At 37.6% G+C, this 25,277-nt stretch overlaps 1 protein-coding gene across 1 annotated transcript; it reads left to right on the plus strand.

Annotated features, from left to right (window-relative positions):
* Positions 1–1,932: 1,932 nt before the first annotated feature.
* LOC114318602 (anthranilate synthase beta subunit 2, chloroplastic) lies at positions 1,933–25,023 on the plus strand. The gene is made up of 7 exons (XM_028265526.2): positions 1,933–2,361; positions 18,159–18,229; positions 18,391–18,428; positions 18,507–18,617; positions 20,299–20,398; positions 21,474–21,609; positions 24,709–25,023. Exons 1-7 carry the CDS (start codon positions 2,065–2,067, stop codon positions 24,814–24,816), a joined length of 861 nt encoding a protein of 286 aa, XP_028121327.2. The 5' UTR covers positions 1,933–2,064; the 3' UTR covers positions 24,817–25,023.
* The last annotated feature ends 254 nt before the right edge of the window (positions 25,024–25,277 follow it).

The raw sequence follows: 25,277 nt of genomic DNA on the forward strand, positions 1-25,277 counted from the left end.
AAATCCAGAAGAGAGATTGAGGCGATGGCAGATTCGAAGAAGAATGAGCTTTCAGAAGAGAGAAAGAGCAAGAAGACGGAATGAAAAAGTGAAGAAAAGATAGAGGCAAAAGAAAAGTTTTGTCAAAAATGTGAAACGGCGGCAAAATTAGGGTAATCATTACGCCTAGGGTAACGCACGCGTCAGGCGGCGCAGACGAAATGAACAGACAGCTTCAGGCGCGTCACCGACACGCTCCAATAAAGATGAAACACGTAAAAGAAACAGTTGGATATGCATGACAGCTCATGCGCATGGGAGAATACGATCGAAGCCTTGTTCTTCGAAGAGAACACGTCGGCTGAAAATAGATAATCTTGGCAAAATAGTTTTTGAGCCATTACTCAGAATAGAAGTGACGAAATTTCGGAATAGGTTCCATCACCTCAGAATGCCGAGGTAATAGAACCTAGGGGGCAGTTGTGGGGATGTATTTTCAGGATACCAACACGTGGCATGGTAACGCCGACGTGTCAGCCGAGGTGCCACGTGCCCTGGTAGTTAAGCCGAGGTAATATCGGAGAAGCCGAGGTCATCTCCGAAGATGTCGGAGCCCGAGATAAGGGGCGAGAATCCTAAGGCAAAGAGGATTGAATCAAGATATGAATTAAACTCTTAGGGAGTTTATCTCTATCACTTAAAAGAGTCCAGAGTAAGAGTCCAGAGTAAGCAGTGAACTAGAGTTCATAGAAGTCATACTTCTAGTGGGACTTGGATTGAGTATATTATAAAAGAGAGGCACCCCCGTGGGTCTAAGGTATGTAATTTTATACTTTGAGTATTCAGTTTAGTACTTGATTATCTTTGAGAGATATACTGACTTGATCGTCGGAGTGTCCCCGGGTGGAAGAACCACCGCCGGAGCTTTTTCTTTCTGTCTCAGGTTGCTTAAGCCATCTATTCCGCTTGTGCTCTCCAGCTGATCACTAGACGGGCAGTGTGGTCAGATTTTCACCCACACAATAATCATTCAAATTATAAATAAAAATTTACTTTCATATATTAAGATAGGAAGCAATCATTATAAATACTTAAAAAAAATAAAAATCTAGTTTTATTGCTTTTTTTAAGCCACATGTTCAATTGAACCTATAGTATTTGAGTTTTTTTATTTTTATATCTAAAAGACAAAATTACATTTGGAGCCCTAATTTTTACCCCAAATTTTGAGGCCCAAGGCGCAGGCCTCTTTTGCCTGCCCTTAGGGGCGACCTTGGTCTTGTGTAGGGGTGTAATTTTGGCTCATGGCCAGCAGACGGCTCGAAACCCGCCCGCAGCCTGAGATAGGTCCAGCCCATTAAGGCCCAAGCCCAAGCCCAGCCCGAGGCCTTGGGTCAAGGCCTGGGTCATCGTTTTGAAGCTTGACCCGGCCCATAGCCCATGGCCCTGCCCAAGACCCGCCCCAAAGCCAGGCCCACCAGGGGCACCCCGATGCCCAGAGTTATTTTTAATAGAAAATAATAAATTTTTGGTGGAAAAAATTAAAAAAAAAATGTAAAAATTATTTAGACCCGCCATAGCCCGAGCCCAGGCCCAAGCCCACTGGCCCACCCAAAGCCCGCAATATCCTTGGCCTAGGCCTAATTTTTTGGTCCGTGGCCCCGCCCGGCCAGGCCCAATTTTTTGGCGAGAGCCCGCAAGGCCCAACATGGGTCGGGCCAGGCCAAAATTACACCTCTAGTCTTGTGGAGGTAGGGTCTCAATCATTACTCTACTAACTAGTGTATCAACTAGTGTTATGACATTTATTATTAATCTCACATATTATACAAATTATATATACCTAAAAATTTTAAAATTATACGACATCATCTATCAATATACTAATTGATACATATATCATTTTTTTTCCTAGGATCATGATAAGGAAAACGACGCCGTTTCACTAACACAAAAGATCCCCTGCCTACCGAGGATCAGTACTCCTAAAAAGGCCCGACATCCCGAAGCATAAAAAACGTTACTCTCTATCTCTGTCTCCATCTCTATCTCTCTCTCTGTCTCTCGCTGTGTTTCGAATTGACGATGGAGACCATGAGAGCCACTGGTTTAGTTTGTCAGTCGAGTCTCGTTGAGTTCAAACGCTCTTCGTTGCCTCGCAAAACCCTAACCCCTCATCCTCCGACTGGCTCTCGTGTCTCTCTTCCTTTTCGTAATCATGGATCGTTGTTGTTGCTCAGAATGGCAGAACATTCCAAAATTCCAATGGCTGTTTCTCAGAATGCCTCTGTGGCATCTCAGCTTGTCTCCGTGAAGAACAAGATCACGAATCCAATCGTCGTCATCGATAACTATGACAGCTTCACCTACAATCTCTGTCAGGTTTCTCTGTTTGGTTCCTCAGAAATTATTTATTTATTTCTTTGCCTTTATTACTCCTTATTATTGCTTTTTATATTTCGAAACGGGAAAAGGAAATTGATATTCTTCTTCTGTGCGAAAACTGAATCAGATGTCATATTCCATTTATAGCCTGTTTGAATCACGTGATACAATGAGAAATGAAGAGAAAAGATATCATTTTTTTTTTCCTTTCTATGTTTAATTTATAGGTTAAGTGAGAAAGATGAGAAATTGAGAGAAAGAGATATCTTATTTTATATGTTTTGTTTTTGCCAAAAGTGGTGAGAATTGGTCAGAAATAAACTAATTGGACGTACTATTAATAATACCGAGATTGTCTATTAATATACGGAAAAAAAGAAACATCTCTATATCACATACTTAACTTTTTTTACTCATTTAAACATATATTTTTGGTCAAATTTCATTTTACCCCTTGTAGTTTATAGACTGAAGATGGAAAAAGGCATTTGTATTCTTCTTATGTGAGAAAACTGAATGAGATTGCATATTTCATTTATAGCCCAATTTATAGTCCATTTGGATCAAGCGATTTGATAAGAAACGATAAGAAATAAAGAGATCTCTTATTTTATAGACTTTGATTTTTTGAGATTTGGTGAGAAATAAACTAATTGGCCATCGACTATTCATAATACCGAGATTGTCTATTAATATATGAAAACAGAGAAGGAAATCTTATTTTATAAATTTTGATTTTTTGAGATTTTGTGAGAAATAAACTAATTGGTCGTCGACCATTCATAATACAGAGATTGTCTATTAATATGTGAAGAAAGAGAAGGAAATCCCATCCACTTTCCTATATCACATACTAGCTTTCTTATTCACTTAAACATGATAGTGAGACCACAATCATTTTTTTCCCTTTTTCATCTCACCATCCAAACAGAGTTTTTGTCTAGTCTCCCAAGTAAAAAATTGAGGCTTGGTTGTGAAACATAGTTAGGGTTGATTGGGATAAGTTAGGCAATAGTTTGGGATTTAGGTTGTGTTTTATAAGGAAAATGTAGAGTTTGCGGAGAAAACATTAATTTGTTTGGATGGAGGTTTGGTGAGAAAAGAAAGGAAATGGTGAAAATGAGATTTCTCATCACTTGTTTGGATGATTTATGAGGTGAGCAATGGTGAGAAAGGAAGAAAAATGATGAGAGACAAATCATTCAAAATTTAAGTTTTGTTTTTCACAAAAAGTGGTAAGATTTGGTGAGAAATCAAAATTACTCTCTATAACCACTCCAAGTACAATAAAATGAAACATGTATCTTTTTTTAATCAATGTTCATCCAAGTAAGAAGGTGAGAAACCACAATTATTTTTTTTTTTTTCTTTTCTCAACTAGGTGAGAAACTCCAATCATTTCCTTTCTTTTCTTACCTCATGATCCAAACGGAGTAATTTGGAATGAGTGAATAGAAGAGAAAAAGAAGAAGGAAAGGAGAAGGAACAGCCTAGGAAATTTCATCTAGGTTTTTAGGCAATCACATATGTCACACATAAAAAAAAGCAACCTAGTGCCCAAGGCTCCTGTTGAAGTGGGGTCTTGAACGGTAAGATGTATGTAACCTTGCCTCCATTTCTAGAGAGGTTGTTTTTGTAATTCAAACCTGCGCCACTAGGGAGATATACCACACATCTCCCATTAATAGGCAACAGAAGATTTTCTTCATTTATCTTCAACATAAGGCCATAGGCTAATAAATTAGGGTTGTGCAAGAAATCCGGTTAATCCAGTAAACTGGTCCGAATTGTATGGTTTGGTCGGTTCTATACAGAACTGGTCTGGTCCCGATTCGGTAAAGGTGAAAAACTGTTTATACAGTTTGGTTAATGGATTACCTAAAATAACCGTGGTTTAAACCGAACCGAACTGCTTTTTAATAAATATACATATAACCCTGTAAATAGAGCCAAATTGCCAGCGCCTCTTCGTTATCAATTTCCAAATTCCAAGAAGTGCCTCTTCGTTAACTCTCCATCCCCTTTTTTAAATCTCAGAATATCTCTCATATTCCAAGCAATGCCTCTTTGTCTCTTCTACTTCTTCTACATTTCCTCGTTTTCTACACTCTTTCTGTATCTACTGGCTGCTCCATTCTTCTCACTCTAGGTATAGAATTCATTACTAGGTAAACTTGGAAAGGCTTACTGTATTTCTATTATTCAGTTGCTGTTTGCTGCTGTTTATTGGAGACAAGTGTGGCTGCTCAAAAATTGCTGTTTTGGGAACTATTTTGAAACATTGTTCACTAAACTTTGATGTTTACTTTGTTGAGGTTTTTAAATTTTGCTTAGACTGTTTTTGGTTGTGGATGTCCAGATGATTATCATGTTATGTTCTAAAGTTCAGATTGTTAAGGTTTGATTTGTTTATCAGGTTTTGTTTCAATATTTGTTATTTATCAAGGATTGAAACTATTTTTTTTCTCATTGTAATGGTTATGACTTGATAATGAAATGAAATCTGTATCTTTTGCTTTGTTACAATAATTGTAATGTTTATATGGTTATGTTTGAATGACTATATTAACGATTCTAATATTGTATGGGTTATAACTAGCATTATAATATACATCTATTTTTTTAAATAGGAAAGTCTTGGAACCGTGAAACAAACGAAAACCAGAACCGAACCGGTTTGGTTCTGTGCTGTTTCTATTGGTGTCAATGGTCCAGTGGTATGGTTCTCAAAATTGTAGAATTGTTTGATATGGTTTGGTTCGTGGATTTCTTCAAAACTGAACCAACTTGAACCATATGCACCCATATAATAAATCACATATCACATATGTATATAATTCTCGTATCCATACTAGATAGCACTTTGGAAAGGTATGATTGGAAATACTCGTCTCATACTAAAAGAATTATCACTTCCAGATCCGTAAGGGAACTTCCTTATTTTCGAGGTTCTTGATGTAAACTTGCCAAAAAGATGTAACACACCAACCTTTGTCTTTTAAATAGGAAAAATTCAAATGATAAATAAGGAACCATTCTTTAACATCAAGATTCAAGTCAGGAAAATGGTTCAACTTGCCAGCAGTGTGACAGGAATAGCGTTGAATTTTGAGAATGAGAATGTAGGATTGCTGTCTTTGGTAGTGTGTACTGGATCTATTTTGGATGTTCTTGCGAGAAAGGCTATGCTAGTGCATGTGGTACACGTGTAGATTCGTTTCCATGGTTCTATCCTTCCCAAAAACATGGTGTGTTTAAATTCTGATGTGAGAAAGGAGGAGGATCACTCTCTAAGCCTAAGTATTCCAATGGGGGCTAACTTGGTTGGTTGCCATGATAACTTGGGACTAAGTTTCCAAAGATGCTACTTTTTTGACGAGTTTCTACACTTTACACTTCAAAATAAAATGGATACTCCACTTTATCTTTTCTCTTTCCCTCTATTCTCCACTATAACACTTTTTTCTCCCTGCATCTTTTTGGTGTAGGAAAGCACACAATTTGAAGTAATCATGTAATATAAAAAGATCGCATGAGGGAACTCTTTGCTAATTGAATCATTTTTTATGAGTAATTATGTGTTCATTAAGTGATAAAACATTATGCTAATACCATATTAGAATGAGAGAATGGAAGAGAAGAATGAAAGGAGAAGGAACAACCTAGGCAATTACACTTAGATTTTTAGGCAATCACATGTAAGAAAAGATGTCACACACAAAAAAAGGCGACCTAGTACATAAGGCCCTTGCTAAAGGTGGGTTTTGGAGAGCATGATGTATGCAGTCTTATTCCATTTCTAGAGAGTCTATTTCCATGACTCGAACATGCACAACTAGGGAGATGTCATCCACAATTAATGGGAATGAAAATATTTCTTCATTCATCATCAACTTAGGGCCATAGGCTAATAAATCACATATCTGATATGTATATAACTCTCGTACCCATACTAGATAGCACTTTGGAAGGTAAGATTGGAAATACTCATACTTAAAGAATTATCACTTCCAAATCCAAATCCAAATCCATTATGAAACTTTCTTATTTTTGGGTTTTCTTCTGATATAAACTTGCTAAAAAGAGGTCACAAACCAACCTTTGTTTTTTATATAGAAAAAATTCAAATGATAAAAGGAACCCATTTTTAACATCAACATTCAAGTTTGAGCTAATGGTTCAATTTGGCATCGGTGTGAAAGGCGTAGTGTCATTTTTATACATAGTCAAAATACATATAGCCTTCCAAACTTTAATCATCAAGATTCAAGTAAATCTTCGAAATAAAGCATCCTAATACATTCTACACATATATAGCAACATAGCTTGGACCCCCTACCTCAAAGCCATGAAAAAGGTGGAAAAGAAAAGAGACGTGGTCGAAAATCCGATGTGCTTCATATCAAGATCTGTTTGGTTCGTAACCCTCCTCGAGTAAAGCATTTTACCTAGGGTTCAAAAATCCAAGTAAACTGACCAACTCGGCAGACCTAGTCCAAATCGAAGTTGAACAATCGGAAACGGTTTTACAATCTTTAGATATTTCGAGTGCTCGGTCAGGATCGGTCTTTTGATATATTGACCGGTTGTAACCAAACCAACTGAAACTGACACACTAATATATAATGTTCCGACTTCCACGTATTAGCATATTAGATATTTTAGATTAGATGATAAGTTTGACTATATCTTTGCCGAGTAAAGATGGTAAATAAGTAAAAAAAGTAAACTATTCAACTCCTTTTTTTTGTCATTTTCAAGGAACAATTCAAAAAATCTGACATCTCTGTCTCTCTTCTCTCTCTCTTCCTTGGTTTCTCCATCTCTCTCTTTATTTCATTCAAATAAAATTCTAGAAAATACCAGCAAACAACCTACCTAATAATTTTTCCTATTACAAACTTACCTAACCATTTGCGTTTCTCCATCAATAATTCCTTCTTTCAAAAACATTATAGAGAAAACAAGAAGGTGCACAGTCCTCTTTCTCATACAAACCCAACTCTATCTCACTCGTTCATTATTGATTATCAACATAACATAGCTCTTCCACAAATGCTATAGAGAAAGCAAGAAGGGACACAGTCCTCTCTCATACAAACCCAAACTCTCTCTCTCTCTCTCTCATTCATTATCAACCTAACAAAGCTCTTCCAAAACCCTGCGACATCAACTCATGGTGGAGATTGTAGCCCTATTCACAAACTCTCTCTGTTTAATTCTCTATCTCAGTTCTCTCTTTGGCCGATCGATAGTGGTTGTGGATGTGATCAATGATAGCAGTGGTTGATCGATAGTGGAGATAGGTTGTTTCACTCTCACATCTGTGTTTATATTGAGTTATTTCACTCTCAGATTTGTGTTTATATGTTCATTGTGCGAAACCGACCGAGATTGACCGACAAAACCTAATGAAGAAACTGTCGAGTTTGAAGATAATGTCGGTCGACATCAGTTGATAAAAACTTCAAGCCGGAGGAGTCAATTCGAGTAATGGTTGCATGTGTAAACTCAAGCCTGTGAGAATATTATGTTAATTTTGGAAATATATATTGTGTATTTTTAGATTGATTGTATTGTATTTCCTATTTCAGATTAGGGTTAGGATTGCTATATATATTAGTTGTAATCTTTGTGTTAGCACAAGTTGAATATACAGAAAACATTCAGAAATCTTACATGGTATCAAAGCCAAGATTCGAAACCCTAGCTGCTTCGCTTGTTGCCGTCGTGGTTCACTGGTCGAAGGGTCATCGATCTTGACCCCTCCTTGGTTCTTTTGGTTCGTGATTAGCCCTAAGTGGTGACTTTTTCGTTTGTCAGGGTCAGCACCATCACAGCTCTCTCTGGTTCGTCTGGTTTATCTCACGAAGGTCTCTCTCTTTCTCGCGATCTCTGTCTGATTCGTAGCTATCTACTTCGGCTTCAATCTCTCAGCTTCGTCTCTGAAGTCGTGAGTCGTGGGTTCTCCAGTTTGGTTCATAACCCCTCTGCAGTCGACATCTCTGGTTCTCTCCTACTTCGATTCGCACGATCAAAGAATTGTCTACCCTTGTTCCTCTTGATCGACTTCGACTTCGACTTCGACTTCAACTCTTGTCTCTTAGTCGCCTTCAACTCTTGTCTACTCCAGAGTCAACTTCGACTCTTGTCTTTCAGTGTGTGTGGTTCGACTCTTCTTGGCCTAGTTGTTTATTTGTGTTTGGACCAAACAAGCTCCTTGTTATTATAGTTTGACCTCTTAGATTTTGATTATTACACTTGAACCCCTGGTTTGGCTACTTTGTTTGATTGCATTGGAACCCCTCAGTTTTCTGGTTATTACGATATCTCTGACTTTTGATGAGTGTGCCTTCTGTTATCAGAGGGGCCATTGGAAGTATCACTGTCCCAAGAAGGGACGTTTGCTTGCCTAATCTTTTCAACGATCTTAGAACCAATTCCGGGCTCCTCTTCCTACGTATACTGCATCTGCTCTGGCTTTTGATCCTGACTTGGCTTCCTTGACTACTTAGATTAGTCAGTTTCAGCATATATTGTCTATGTCCCAACCATCCCCATTTGCCTCCATTGTTTCCTCTCTTCATTTAGGTTTGTTTGGGTCTTCTTCAGGTATTTTTTCGTCTGTCTGGGTTTTTGACTCTGGTGCTTCTCATCATATGACTGTCAAAATTGTACTCCTCCTCCCTTTCCTATTACTGTCAATGCTGCTAATGGGTCTGGTATGTTTGTTGTATCTGTTGGGTCTGTCCTACCGTCTGCTATGTCTGTTGTCTTCATTCCATCTGTCCTTTACGTTCCTCAGTTATCTATTAGTTTATTATCTATCAGTCAGCTTGATGTCTCTGGTTTTGATGTTATCTTTTCTTCTTCTATTTGTTCTGTGTAGAATTGGATGTCTAAGCAGCAGATTGGGACCGATCGTAGAGTTGGAGACCTCTATGTGGTGGAGAGATATCTGTCTATGGCAACCTCTTTGACTTCCCTTTCTTCTTTCCAGTTAGATTCTCTATCTAGTCCTTTCTACTTGTGGCATTCTAGATTAGGACATTTGTCTGTTTATCGCTTACGGTCTTTAGCTCAATCTGGTATATTGGATAAAGTTTCTCCTAGTGAACTTAGTGAATGTTGGGATTGTAAACTTGCCAAAATGACAGCCTTACCTTTTCACAAAAGTACTTCTATATCTGATACACCATTTTCTTTAGTTCATACTGATGTTTGGGGTCCTTCTCTTGTTCTCACCAAAAGAGATTCTGCCTATTATGTGTCATTTGTTAATGATTGCACTGGTTACACTTGGGTTTATCTTATGGCTCATAAGTCTTACTTCTACCAGATATTCCGTACTTTCTAGTCTATGGTCACTACATAGTTTGGGTCTACTATTAAATTGTTGCGGTCTGACTTGGGCGGGGAATACTTTAAAATTGAATTCTGTAAATATTTAGCCAAATTGGGTACCATTCACCAAACTTCTTGTACTGATATACCTGTCCAAAATGGTCGAGCTGAGCGTAAACACCGTCATCTTCTTAAGACAGCTTGGTCTCTCCTTCTCTCTGCCTCTGTTCCAACTCCGTTTTGGGGTGAGGCAGTTCTTACTGTTGCTTTTCTTCTTAACCGTATGCCTACTCCCCTTTTTTCTGGTCAGTCTCCTTTTAAGGCTTTGTTTTCTCAACTTCCCAATTATTCCCTCCTTCGTGTGTTTGGGTCTGCTTGTTTTGTCCTTTTGCCTCGTAAAGATAGAACCAAACTTAGTGCCCGGTCTGTCTTATATGTCTTTTTGGGTTATAATTGTAAAATATATTGATGTATATTATTGATTGATGTATTGATGTGTTAATTACAGTGGTGAGGTACTCATTATATAGGAGAGGATTGGGAAGTAGGTGAGTGTGTGTGGTAGGTGAGTTGAGTGGAGGTGGTAGGTGATGATATATTTTAACAGCCCCCCGCAAACTCAAGGAGGATAAAAACTAACCAACTTGAGTTTGAAGAGAGGAACAAAACAAGAAAATACATAAAAATAAAAAAGGATAGGAGACACTGTATGGTCGTGTCAGACCATTGGTGAAGACACTGAATGGTGGTGTCATAACGTTGTAGAGGACACTGTATGGGGGTGTCATAACGTTGTAGAGGACACTGTATGGTGATGTCATAACGGTGTAGAGGACACTGGATGGCGGTGTCAGACCGATGTAGAAGACAGTTTATGGGGTCATGGCGGACCGTTGTAGAAAACAGTTTATGGGGTCATGTCGGACCGTTGTAGCAGACAATGTTGTGACAGTTTACGGAGTCTTGCTGGACCCTTGTAAAAACTAACCGGAATCAATGTCGGGACAGTTTACAGAGTCTTGTCGGACCCATAAAAGAGCTAACCGGAATCAATGTCGGGACAGTTTACAGAGTCTTGTCGGACCCATGTAGAAACTAACCGGAATCTATGTCGGGACAGTTTATGGAGTCTTGTCGGACCCTTGTAGAAACTAACCGGAATCTATGTCGGGACAGTTTACAGAGTCTTGTCGGACCCTTGAAAATGCTAACCGGAATCAAATGTCGGGACAGTTTATAGGGTCATGTCGGACCGTTGAAAAAGTTGCACCCTCAAAAGGTGTGCCCAATTTTGTCAAAAGGCGTGCCATCAAAAGGCGTGCCCAATTCATCAAAAGGCGTGCCGGACATGATGGCGAGGCACGTGGGCGCCTTGGCATGCGCGCCCGTGTTGTCCGCTGTTGGTAAGAGGCGCGCGATGCGCGTGGCTGCCTCGGCTATAAGACAGAGGCTGAGGCTGAGGCAAAAAAAAACTGCGAGAGATATTCTGAGAGAGAGTTCTGAGAGAGATTCTGTAACACTCTGTGTTCTGAGAGAGATTTCTGAGAGAGATACTGTGTAACACTCTGTTGCCTAGAAAATGGCTTCATCGTCTTCCCGCGGGCTGCTCACCCTCTTTCCCGACCTCAATGAGTCAACGAGAGAGAGAACTGGTGCGGTGGCACTGGAAACTCAACCAAGCGCCCCGGAGTTTGCTCCGTTGAACTTTCCGATGCGGTCGGTGGAGCAAAAAATGGCAGGGCAAACAGATATTGAAGCCAATCAATATACACTGAAGTCATGTGTGGAAACCATGACTGCGGTTACAAATTTGTCGAACCGGCTGCAGAGTAGGACAAATGAGGTGCAGCATTTGAACGGCCAACTGGCTCTGCTCCAACGCATGTATAAGGATGCGCGAGCAGAGATAAGTGTGTTGAAAGCAGAAAATAAGGAGCTGAAGCGGAAGGCCACCGTGATGTTCCGATTTGGAGGGCCTCCATATGCTGCAGTGGAGGAGCAGGGAGTGAACGTGCCCAGTGGAGTGGGAAATACGGAGGCAGCACCGTCAAGGGCCGCTCAGGACGGAGGCAAGAAGAAGAGACCTGCAGTAGAGTAGAGAAGAAAATCCTGCCTGTGGATGTGGTTGTTCTGTTGGTGTTTTTTTTTTTTTTTTTTTTTTATGTAAAATGGTGAACGGGGTGAGCCCCGACAAGAATTTTTTTTTTTTTTTTTTTTTTTTTTTAATGTAAAATGGTGAACGGGGTGAGCCCCGACAAGAATAAAAGAAGGTTGGTGTGCAAGTCGTGTTCGTCGGTTTTTTTTTTTTTTTTTTTTTTTTTTTTTTTTTTTTTTGTTTTGTGTGTTGTGTTAATTGTAAAGGAATAAAAAAAGAAAAAAAAAAAGAAAGGTGAGATTCAAATCAGTAGAGAATAGAAAAATAAAAAGAAACGAAAAGAGGAAAGTGGGTGCTGGTGTGTGGTGGTGGGAAAGGTGTTAAATAAATAAATAAAGGAGAAGAAAAATAAATAAATAAATAAAATAAAATAAAATAAATAAAAGCTTATAGTGGATGTCATGATAAGAAAGCAAAATGAGTGGAATTCGGTGGAAAGAAGAGAGAAATCAGGATTATAATTTGCTTTGGCTAGTGGTAGGGCCCATCAGCATTATTCACTTCAGAATGGTGATATGTTAGGAGAATGGTCAATGTGATTTGGAGTGGGAGGGCTAGCCGTGGACTCAGCATCACCAATATCTATGTCCACTAGTCAGTAGGTAGCATTTCTACCCAGAAGATGTTGCACGCGAAGCCCGTCAATCTTAGCAGCAAGTAAGAAATCATTTTCTGTAAGTCCACCAACAGCATGTGTCCATAAATCAATTTTGACATTGTTCCATCCAACAAGATGAAGATCTGGATGATGGCCTGCAACAAATGCTTCTGCTTCAGCAACATAAGCAATGGCCTGAAAGAACTCCAAACCTTTCAAGAAGGTCTTGACTTTCCATGACCGACTTAACTTCAGTCTACCACCTTCATTGACCAAGTTCCACTCAGGAACTTTTGAGATCAACTCATGGGCTGCTTGTTCAGTCATGGGACTCATATCTTGCGAGTCGCATACCACACACTTCTTGGTTGACAAATCTGAGATGGAAGACGGCCACTGAAGGCGGTGACGCGAGGAGGCTGAAGGACAGCGACGCGATATGGTGAGGCTACGGATTGTCGCCATGAGTGTTCAAGAGAGAGAAAGCAGAAGCAGCGGTAAGAAGCATGGTTTGCAGCGAGAAAGAGAGAGAACAGGGGTAAACAGAGAGATGTGTGGATAGGGATGGTTTGGGCATGTGTAGAGGTCCGGCGGGCGGTCAAGGCGAGGCTGCCGCCCGCCGGTGAAGTAGAATTACTAACTTCTTAACCTTGCTCTGATACCATGTAAAATATATTGATGTATATTATTGATTGATGTATTGATGTGTTAATTACAGTGGTGAGGTACTCATTATATAGGAGAGGATTGGGAAGTAGGTGAGTGTGTGTGGTAGGTGAGTTGAGTGGAGGTGGTAGGTGATGATATATTTTAACAATAATCTCACTCAAAAAGGTTATCACTGTTATGACCATATTTCCCGTCGCCTTAATGTCTCCCGTCATGTTGCCTTTCTTGAACGTCTACCTTACTTTCAACTTCCTCCTCTCACCGCCCCAGTTTTCAAAGAGGATTTAGTTCATATCGATCCGTTTCCTTTTGAGGTTCCGTTTGATAAGTATATCTCCACAGTTTCCCCTTGAGTATGTTCCATTTTCTCCTCCTGTTTCACCTCTGGCTGCTTCTCCTCTTCCATGGTTATTTTATTCTCATCGCAAGGCTTCTCCTCCACCGGTTGTCTCTACCCCTGCTACTGATCCTCCTACTTCTGACGACTCTGATCCTGCTGCACACCGATATCCTACTCGAGCGCGTCATCCTCTAAACAAGTTGGGTTGGTCTAATACATGTTTTTCTCTTTTCTATCGTACTTTTTTGTCTGCTATTCACTCTTTTTCAGAACCTCAGTCTTACTAGGAGGCCTGTTAGGATCTTCATTGGGTTCAAGCTATAGAGGATGAGTTGTCTGCTTAACAGAAAACTAGTACTTGGGATTTGGTTCTGTTACCTGCTGGTAAGAATCTGGTTGGTTGTAAATGGGTCTATAAAGTCAAAATTCATTCTGATGGTTCTCTTGAGTGCTACAAAGCTCGTCTAGTTGCCAAATATTTCTCATAGGAGTATGGTATTGATTATGAGGAGACCTTTGCTCTTGCTGCCAAGATAACTACTGTCCGTACTTTGATCTCTATTGCTGCTGTTCGTTCTTGGCCTTTTTATCAGATAGATGTTAAGAATGTTTTTCTTAATGGCCATCTCACTGAGGAGGTTTGCATGCGTCCTCCCCTTGGTCTTTCCCATTCTTCTGGACAGGTTTGTCACCTTCGGCGTGCTCTGTATGGTCTGAAGCAGTCTCCTCGTGCTTGGTATAGCTTGGGTTTCATCCTTGTGCCCAGGACTTTGCTTTATTTCTTCTTCACACATCTACTGGAGTTGTTGCATTATTACTGTACGTGGATGATATGATCATCACTGGTTTTGACTTTTCCACTATATCTGAGGTCAAATAGTATCTTTTCCACACCTTTAAAATGAAGGATCTGGGCCCATCGCTGTATTTTCTTGGTATTGAGGTAGCTTCTTCTCCCAAGGGCTACGTTCTATCTTAGGCCAAGTATGCCAATGAGGTTATTCATTGTGCCAGTCTTACTGACACTAAGATTTTTGATACCCTCATTGAGCTTAATGTCAAGCTCAACACTACTGATGGTGTTCTTTTGGATGATCCTACTTTATATCGTGAGCTCGTGTGATGCTTGGTCTATCTGATGGTTACTCATCCTGATGTTGCCTATGCTGTTCATGTGGTTAGCCGGTTTGTCTCTGCTTCTCGCTCTACCCATTGGGTTGTTTTGGTTCGGATTCTTTGGTATCTCCGGGATACTATATTTCAGGGTTTACTACTGTTTTCCACTTTCTCTTTAGACTTGGTGGCTAATGTTGATTCAGAACCTCAGTCTTACTAGGAGGCCTGTTAGGATCTTCATTGGGTTCAAGCTATAGAGGATGAGTTGTCTGCTTAACAGAAAACTAGTACTTGGGATTTGGTTCTGTTACCTGCTGGTAAGAATCTATGGGTCTATAAAGTCAAAATTCATTCTGATGGTTCTCTTGAGTGCTACAAAGCTCGTCTAGTTGCCAAATGTTTCTCATAGGAGTATGGTATTGATTATGAGGAGACCTTTGCTCTTGCTGCCAAGATAACTACTGTCTGTACTTTGATCTCTATTGCTGCTGTTCGTTCTTGGCCTTTTTATCAGATAGATGTTAAGAATGTTTTTCTTAATGGCCATCTCACTGAGGAGGTTTGCATGCGTCCTCCCCTTGGTCTTTCCCATTCTTCTGGACAGGTTTGTCACCTTCGGCGTGCTCTGTATGGTCTGAAGCAGTCTCCTCGTGCTTGGTATAGCTTGGGTTTCATCCTTGTGCCCAGGACTTTGCTTTATTTCTTCTTCACACATCTACTGGAGTTGTTGCATTATTACTGTACGTGGATGATATGATCATCACTGGTTTTGACTCTTCCACTATATCTGAGGTCAAATAGTATCTTTTCCACACCTTTAAAATGAAGGATCTGGGCCCATCGCTGTATTTTCTTGGTATTGAGGTAGCTTCTTCTCCCAAGGGCTACGTTCTATCTTAGGCCAAGTATGCCAATGAGGTTATTCATTGTGCCAGTCTTACTGACACTAAGATTTTTGATACCCTCATTGAGCTTAATGTCAAGCTCAACACTACTGATGGTGTTCTTTTGGATGATCCTACTTTATATCGTGAGCTCGTGTGATGCTTGGTCTATCTGATGGTTACTCATCCTGATGTTGCCTATGCTGTTCATGTGGTTAGCCAGTTTGTCTCTGCTTCTCGCTCTACCCATTGGGTTGTTTTGGTTCGGATTCTTTGGTATCTCCGGGATACTATATTTCAGGGTTTACTACTGTTTTCCACTTTCTCTTTAGACTTGGTGGCTAATGTTGATTCTGATTGGGCTGGTGATGTCACTGATCGCAAGTCCACTTCTGGCTTCTGCATGCTTCTTGGTGATTCCTTGATCTCTTGGAAGGCAAAGAAACAAACTGTTGTTGTGCGTTCTACTGCCGAGGCTGAGTACCGTGCTATGGCTTATGCCACTGCTAAGAGTGTTTGGCTTCGTTGTCTCTTAACTGAGTTGGGTGTCCCGCAGTCTTCTCCGACCTCCCTTTACTATGACAACCACAATGCTATTCATATTGTACAGAACACTGTCTTTCATGAGCAAACGAAGCACATTGAGATTGATTGTCATTTTGTATGTCAGCATCTGCAGTCTGGTTCCATCTCGCTTCCTTTCGTCCTTTCGGCATTGCAACTTGCTGATTTCTTTATGAAGACTTACACCACAGCTCGCTTTCAGTTTCTTCTTGGCAAACTCACATGGTATGTTTGGTTTGTATTTGGGAGATGAGTTTTAGAAAAAAATTTCTAAAAAATTGTTTGGTTTGAGTTTTTCTCAAAAAAATTTCAAAATCACTTTCTCTCTCTTATACATCAATCAATCACTTTTTCTCTCATACACATCTACTCAAATTCTCCCAAAATATCAAATCATCCCAAACTCCTAAAAAAACAACTCTCCCAAAATATACAACCAAACAAACCAAAAAAATTTCTGAACTCTCTCTCCAAATTTTTTTTCAAAAACAACTCTCCCAAAAACAAACCAAACAAGCCCACAGTGTTTTTTGCTAAAACACTTTGAGTTTGAGCGAGGGTGTGAGAATATTATGTTAATTTTGGAAATATATATTGTGTATTTTTAGATTGATTGTATTGTATTTCTTATTTCAGATTAGGGTTAGGATTGCTATATATATTAGTTGCAATCTTTGTATTAGCACAAGTTGAATACGCTGAAAACATTCAGAAATCTTACATAGCCGACTGACTCGTGAACACTCCTAGTTTTACCCTTCTATTGTGCTCAACAAATCCAACCCGAAATACTCTAAAATCATGGCCAGAAGTTTAAGCAAACAGAACAAAAAAAGTGGGAGAGAGAGAACATAGAGGGAAAATAAGAGTGCTGGTCTGCAGCTTTTATTTTCTGAAATGAGGGGAGAGGATGAGATATTTGTAGTGACCACAACAACTTAAGGAACCAAGGCTCCGATTGGCTCGAAACATTGTGTTTGGCCAAATAAAGCTAGAGATTCAAAATTCATCATTTTAAGTCCCAAACATTATAAAAGTAGTTGAAACAATTGTTCATACTAAAAAGTAAAGGGTTAATTACACTGACACCCCCTGAGGTTTGGTCCAATTACATTTCAACCCCTGATGTTCTGGAAATTATATTCCCACCCTTGTAGTTAACATTCTCATTTTACAAACCCCCCTGCTTATATAAAAAACAACAACTCCTAATAGAAAAAAATAAGAAATTACATTGAAAAAAAATAAGTAAAGCAAAGTAAAGGGGAAAAAATAGAGAAAATAAAGTAAAATAAGAAAAAAGAGAGTGCAAAAGCTCAATGTTTTCATTCCGTTTAAATAATTACAATGACAAAGGGTTAGTATAATTTTTCAAACATCAGAAGGTGATATGTATTAAACCCCAATCTCAGGAGGTATAAGTATAATTTATCCAAAAGTAAAAGTTGAGTTCATTTGGTCACACGACTCATAACACCTAGCCAAGCCAAAAACCCACTTTTTGTCAATACTGATTAAACCGCACTCAAAGGTTCCTATGGTCAACTGGATATTATTAAATGTCTGAATAAAATTTAATTGAGTCCAAAGTGAATTTCCATTGGTCAAACTAAGTCAACGGTATGCTGTAGCTAGAGTGTGTAGTAGCCTTGTAGATTGGTTCCCACGGTTCTATCCTTCTCAGTAAAACATGGCGTGCTCAAATTCTGATATTTTTCACGTGAGAAAGGAGGACCACCCTCTAAGCCTAAGTATTCGTCAATGACCGATAGCGTACATGTGTGTGTGTATGTATATATATAGGGGCTAACTGGTTGCCTTGAGAACTTGGGACAAAGTTTCTAAAGATGTTACTTTTGACTCAAAGTGCTTCTACACTATGCACCTCAAAATAAAATGGATACTCAACTTTATCTCTTCTTTCCCTCCTATTCTCCACTATAACATTTCCCTTCTCCTTGCGTCTTTGGGATTAGGAAATCATGTAATTTGAACAATCTTGTAATATAAAAAGATTGCTTAACAGAACTTTTTTCTATTTAAATAATATTTTTTTTACGTTTAATTATGTATTCATTAATTGATATAAGATTATGCTAATACCATATTTTTGTTATTGTGAAGTATATGGGAGAGCTGGGTTGCAACTTTGAGGTTTACCGGAATGATGAGCTTACTGTGGATGAATTGAAAAAGTAAGACTTTATAATTCTTAATGTAAAAGTTTGTTTTCTCTTTTGTGCATATGGTGCTACCTCTTTTGGGTGGTGAAGATTGCGCTAGATATTTTATTTTGTAGGCTGTTTAATTCATTATTGATTATGTGCATTATTTATTCCCTACATCATTTCTATAGGAAAAATCCAAGAGGAGTGCTTATATCCCCCGGACCAGGTATCTAGTTGTGCTTCATTTATTTTTCCTTCTAATCTCTGCAACATTTATAGTAAACATGTTTTTCTTTCATAATAGGCACACCTCAAGATTCAGGAATATCGCTGCAAACTGTATTGGAACTTGGACCTACTGTACCTTTGTTTGGTGTCTGTATGGGACTGCAGTGCATTGGGGAGGCTTTTGGAGGTGAGTCACTTGTAAATTTGTTTTCAGTTGGCATTGTGACTTCTCAATTAGGATGGAGATTCTGGTCCTTCACCCATTTGATCAAATTGCCCTGCGTTATGTATACACACATGACAAGTACTGTGAAAAGCAACAATGATACATTGACATACGCATTAGTTTGTTCAATAATATGTGCATATATGCTAAACAATTTAGATATGTACTATCCAAAATGCCAACCAAGAATTCTTGTGAGGTGTGGGATCAATTATTTATGCATGGATAATTTACTTAGATGAAAGCTTTGCTAAATGTTTTCCCAAGGTGTCTTTCTAAACTATTATATTGTTTGGTCCATTTATTTTAAAGACTACCAATTCCATCTTCTGAAGAGAATACCTTTTGGCACTAGAGCTTGCCAATAAATCTTGTATTGATTTTTTTTCTTCTTTCCTTTTCAATTGGAAAATTTCTAAATGGTTGGCTCATAAATTGCAGCACAAAGTATTAGTCCAATAGAAACACACAGACACACAGAAGATTAAATGAAGAATGAAAAATATGAAATATTGGGAAACGTGAAAATTTGTTTATAGGAAGAATATGGGATGTAGTTGAAAAGGAGAATAAGAAAAGGTCCTTTGCTGATCTGATGAGGCTATGAGCACTTCTGAACAAAGTGCATATTTTTCTTCCATTCCATTGAGTCAGCAAAAAACCAACAGCTAAAATGTTTTTTCAAGGAAATGACCTGAAAAATAAATTGTCGGCTTTTCTTATTTGAAGTGCAAGATAGTCTCTTGGTAAGATTGAATCTACATCAAGATAACTGGGACAACTTTAAAACATGCTATTTGCTATCAAAGCAGAGACAGTAAACAAGATCGACGAAAAGAAGAAGAAGAAAGCTCATTGCGTTGGATAACTGTGTCCTTTCTTGCTTCTAAACATTGGTTGCCCTTAGGGTCTTGTAAAGAATGAGGGGATGAATATGCTATACCAATTAAGTATTTTTTTTGTTTCCAAAATTTCCTAGACCTCATATAAGTATAAAACAAACTGGTAAAAGAAATTTTCTAAAAGCTCTTTTCCAGATTGAACTGCCCAAGCAGCCAATTACTTGAAATAATGTAAAACTTCCCAGAGTATAATACGAATGGCATAGGATTCATTATTTTATTTCAGAAATGCTGTTTATAGAATGTCGAGAGAGAGTCAGGGGTAGTGGTTTGATATCGTGTGATAAAGACCTATCGGCTGGATCAGTAGAGTGATATGATTCTACTTGAAGGCATAGCTCTACAGGCTTAGAAGTTTGTAATGAATGTGTGTTAAAGTTGCAGCACAACACAGTGACTTCTAATTGAATGAAAAATATATTCTCTAAATAGGAAAAAAAAAATTTAAACATGATTTATACAACCAATCGCAAAAATTGGTATAAGACTTGGATGAGTTGAATCCTATTATATTTATAAAAAAAAAAAAAAATTACAGTTATGTAAAATAAATTTTCTATGTAATTGCTGCATAGACTGTAGATGAAAAAAGAAGCTCAAGAAACATTTTGAGATATTTCAAAGATCTCCTAGACTTGCAGTAAAGAGGGAGCCTTGTGCATTGGGCATGATCTTTGTTTATTGGGATTATGGTTTTATTTTTTTTTTCTTGCTCATAATTTTGAGATATTGTCTTGCAGGCAAGATTGTGCGTTCTCCTCATGGTGTTATGCATGGAAAAAGTTCCCTTGTCTATCATAATGAGGGTGGGGAAGATGGCCTATTTTCTGGGTTATCAAAGTAGGTTATTTTGTCATTATGTCATTTAGTTAGTGATTATTACTTTTATTCAATTTAGATATTGTTTATGGTCAGGCTTCCACATTGAGTTATATTAAAATACTTTGTAAGGTATGACTTACCTAGAGTTAAATCAATTTATTGTTTCAAATACATTAGCAATTTGGTTGACATTGCCTCATGCTGCACAAATTTAGACATTCATACTTTCAGTATAATGTCTCAAAAGCCTAAAATTTCTATTATCCTAGAGGTATGAACTCCTCCTAAAGTCAAGTTCTCCATATTATTATGATTGAATTGTATATGAAAATAACTCTTCTAGTTTTGTTAATCTCATTCTCCTTAGTAATGTCTTTGGTTTTTTCATCCTTAATGTAGTTAACGTTTCATAACTTTGTAATCTTTCCCTTATGGTAGCAAGTTCATCTGTGTACATATATAATTTACTTGTTGCCAATCATCCAAATGTTTTACTTTGGGCTCCCTTACTGCTCTCTCAGCCATTCGCCTCTTTTTGTAAATTCATCAGTGTCTTCAGCAGCAAAAAAAATTATGAGTATTATTATTGCATACTAATTGGCGGTATGACCCTTGATAGAGCTGAATAGTGGTTAATTAGAGTTATAGTTGAGTTTGGCAAGGGAGATGGCCTCTATCCCACCTTTCCTTTCACCCTTGAGTTTTTTTATTTTTTAGTTTTTTTATAATTTATTTATTTATAAATAACTATTTTTCTCTTTATTTTTAACTTAATAAAGGTATCTCATCTATAATTGGACTATCCTTGGAGCCTATTGTCTTACTAAATGTATATGTAACAGTTGGATGCCAATAAGTTATGTATTGTAAAGCTAAGCTATATAATTGTTGGTAATTTATCTTGCAGTAGAGCTCTTTCTCAAAGCTTATTTTACATGGAAAATTAAACAATAAATTGGTTGTGTTTATTCATTTTCATGTAACCTGATATAAATGGCCTTGATATCACCTAATTATTGCTCACTATTGTGGAAAATTCAAGTTAAATCTTCGCATAACTAACTGATTTGTTGATATGCTTATTTGCTTTCAGCCCTTTCACTGCGGGTAGGTATCATAGCCTTGTGATTGAAAAGGAGAGTTTTCCCCATGAAGCACTTGAGATGACTGCATGGACAGAGGATGGACTGGTAATGGCTGCTCGCCACAAAATATATAGGCATCTATTGGTAAGATTTGTTTTACATTTTCACTTACGCTTTAATGCAGTAGTAGAGTATCACTATCCTTATTGAGGATGATGAAGCTGCGAGTCCTCACTTGTTGATGATTCTGTTTTTTGGCCCCGTTCGGTAACGATTCTGTTTTCCATTTTCTTTTGGAAACTATAAATGAAAACTTGTTTGGTATACTGGTTTTGTTTTAAAAAATAAAGAATTGATTCCAAAATTTTCAAAATTTTTGGAACTGAAAAAAAGTGTTTTCAAAATAAGTTTTCACTGTTTCCTCCTTCCCCCACCACCACCAACCACCACCAGCGGCCCTCAGTGACCTCCAGCCTAGGAAGCACTGACATAGATACGATATGACAACCAAAAAAAAAAAAAGGATACGGGTACGGGTAGGATATATTTTTAAAAAAAAAAAAATTTGAAAATCATTAGTAGTGAGTTACACATAAGCTCAAGAACATTGAGAAACCATGCTGCAATTTTATAATGCAAAATACTAATTTTTAAGAATTTGGTATTAATTTAAGCCAATAACTAGTTTATTTTTAATTTTCAGTAAGTTTTGCATATATTTCATTTCAATATCAAGTCTAATATATTTATATTACAATATTAGAACAATCCACAATTTGTCCATGTTCTGTTCCGTTTTAGACTAATCAAAAATATTGTATGCAAGTTTACTTACTTATTTATTTATTGATATTTAATTTTACTATTATTACGTTTTCTTGTTAATCCTTACTTTATACATGTAAGTCTGTCCTTTGTGGGATGCAAGTCCTTTCATGTTCACCAAATTGTGCAATTATTTTTCGACTGTTCCACTGAAATTCTATTACCCCCTTTTCGAAAGGGAGAAAAGTGGAAATTCGTTTGCAATGCTGTAGCAAAAAGGTTTTAATAGAGAACACCTTCGTAGAACTGTCTTGATATGAATTATGAACTGCTAACAGATTATTTCTACCACTTATTGGAGATAGAATTCTCATCCATGTTTTGTAATTACTCTAGCATTCTCAAAACAAAGTGAGTTACTGCACACACAATGTGTGGAAACTAGGCAACATCTATGTCATATGGCAATGAGAAGTTTGTTCAAAACTTTAAATTAAAACTATTTGTGACATTAATGAGGAAGTTTGTGGGAATTATCTGCTTCAATTGCTTTAGTTTATCACACAACATTTAAAAAAAAAAATTATAAAGTCATATATGATATACTCAATTGGTGGGTATGGCAAAATGCTTTTATGGTGCCTATAGTTTGATATGTAGTTCTAGTTGCATTAATTTCCCCTCTAATTTTTCAGTTTGTGTTGGTTCGGTTTCTAACTTAAAAGAGCCATTAGGTTTTTAGACAGAAAAGAGCCATGTGCCACTCAGCATGACCATTTTTTAGGTGCATAATGGTTAGGTATTTCTCTCTCCAACCGCCACAACCACCATCTCCCCCCACTTCAGCAACCCTTTGTTGGCCATCACCGCAGTCAACCAAAAAAAAAGAAAGTACTTTTAATATGAACATGAGAGTTCATAAAAATGTGTGAGCTGGAGTGTCTTCTCCTACTAGGTTTGCAATATTGCAAAGTTTGAAACTTGACTTTTATAAACTAAATTAAACATATTTAAAGGCCACACTGAAAGCATATTAACATGCTGTAGCTCGATTATTTAATCTTTTCAAAGAACATAATGTGGTTGGGACCTCTTGAACAGCAAATGTGGATGGCAGTCTTTGTGGATGTCTTGAAGGTTATAATGGGGTTTAATGGGCAAAGTGGTCTTGGTTCTCTAAAATCATTCTTTTACTCATTACACCCATCCCAAAATTACTTCTTGGCTTCAATTTTTAACTTAAGGTGTTAGTCCTCTTTCTCTTATTCTTAATTTGTTGATCAGGTTTAGGGACAAGCTCCAAAAGAATCATGATTGAAGTGAAACATCAACAATGATTGGATTGTAGATCTTTAGTTGTTTTGCCTTTTTTAAGATAGGGCCCTTGCAAGTTTTATTTTTGGCTTTCTCGGTTAAGGTCTGATCATCTCTTGAAGTATGAAATTATTCTATTTGGCTGAGAGTGGTAACAAAGGAAAAAGGTGGGTAGTTCACCCAAAAAGCTGATTGCTACTTTTTCTTGGTATTGTGTCTCTTTATATGCTAGAGGACAGTTATACACTGGATTTATATGAAGGAAATAAAGTTGATTGTTCCATCTCCTCTTCATTCACATGCTAGCTGAAAAAAGGCTAACAATAAGATGTACATGTGATTGCTCCTTCCTCTTTTGCTCCCATATGCTTTTGAAAAACTTTCTAAGATTGCTTTTAGTTCTATTGTGTGTCAATGATTTGTTATGACTTGGCTTCATTCAGGTAATGGTCTAGATGAAGTGTTCTAGTCATGTTGAGTGACTAAAGTAACCTTGCCTACAATCTTTAATTTCAAAAACAAATGAAGGTTTAAATGCAGTGGTTGGAGTTCAGTATTTTTTTTTTTTCCCTCACCTCTTGAACCCCATTAATATTCTGCTGTAATTTACATCTCCCAGAGATATCACGTAAGTGCACACACATATTAGTATAGGCATGTTTGATGTAGTTTCTGCTTACAACTTATAAGGTAGAAATAGCTTAATAAGATGATTATTCAGAAGGAAGAAAAAGGATGCTTTTAGTTTTTGCCTTTTAATTATCTGCTTTCAACTTGCAAGAAATTGCACCAAACAAGTCTCAAATGTCTTGTGGCGTAAAATTTGCAAGAAATAGCTTAATAATGTTGTGTTTGGTTGGGGGATTTGGAGAGGGATTTGGAAAGGGAAATGGAAAAGGTAGGTGAAACGTGAATAAATCATGCCAATATTTCACATAGTTTCACACGTCTTTTCCTTTCCCTTTCCAAATCCCTCCCCAAATCCCCCAACCAAACACACCATAAATGGGATTGTAGTTGTGCTTGTTCTATTTTCCCAGTTCTTATTTCTTTTGGCATACATGTTCTTTTTCCTTTTCATTTTGACATTTTTTTTCCCCCTTTTTTCAACTACCTTTGACGTCACAAATAGCTTGTTTGTTGTAATTTTTTGTGAAAATGCAGGGGGTTCAATTTCATCCAGAAAGCATCATAACCTCCGAGGGGAAGATGATTGTTAAAAATTTCATCAAACTGATAGAGAAAAAGGAAGAAGCTGAATCTCAGGAGTAGGGGGTTAGATATAAAGCCAGTTTTAATGTAAAATAATATCACATGTTTCTTAAAAATTTTAAAATTTTCGTGTCCTGAGATAGCTTCTTAAAATGATATCATTGGTGTGAGCTTGTCATGAGATAGCTTCTTGAAACTTATGAACCATTTTATGTTGGGAAAATGCTTTACAAACTAATAAAGATAAAAATAATTGGGATAAGTAAATTCTACCTTTGTATTGTTGCATATCAAATATTACAATCAAGTGCACTAAAATCCATTCCAAGCTTAATTTTCACCCATTTGACAATTATCAACTCCAATGAATGGTAAAACCACCTAATCAAAGATAATTTTGAAAAAGAAGTGTAAAAGAATTTTTTTTTTTTTTTTTTTTTAAAAAAAAAAAGAAAGAAAGAAAAACCAGACCTGGAGCTTCTTCTTCTTGGCTTTTTATGACTTTGATGACCAGAACAAGT

Source organism: Camellia sinensis, chromosome 11, assembly GCF_055761805.1.
Source record: "Camellia sinensis isolate YWXY chromosome 11, ASM5576180v1, whole genome shotgun sequence".
NCBI lineage: Eukaryota > Viridiplantae > Streptophyta > Magnoliopsida > Ericales > Theaceae > Camellia > Camellia sinensis.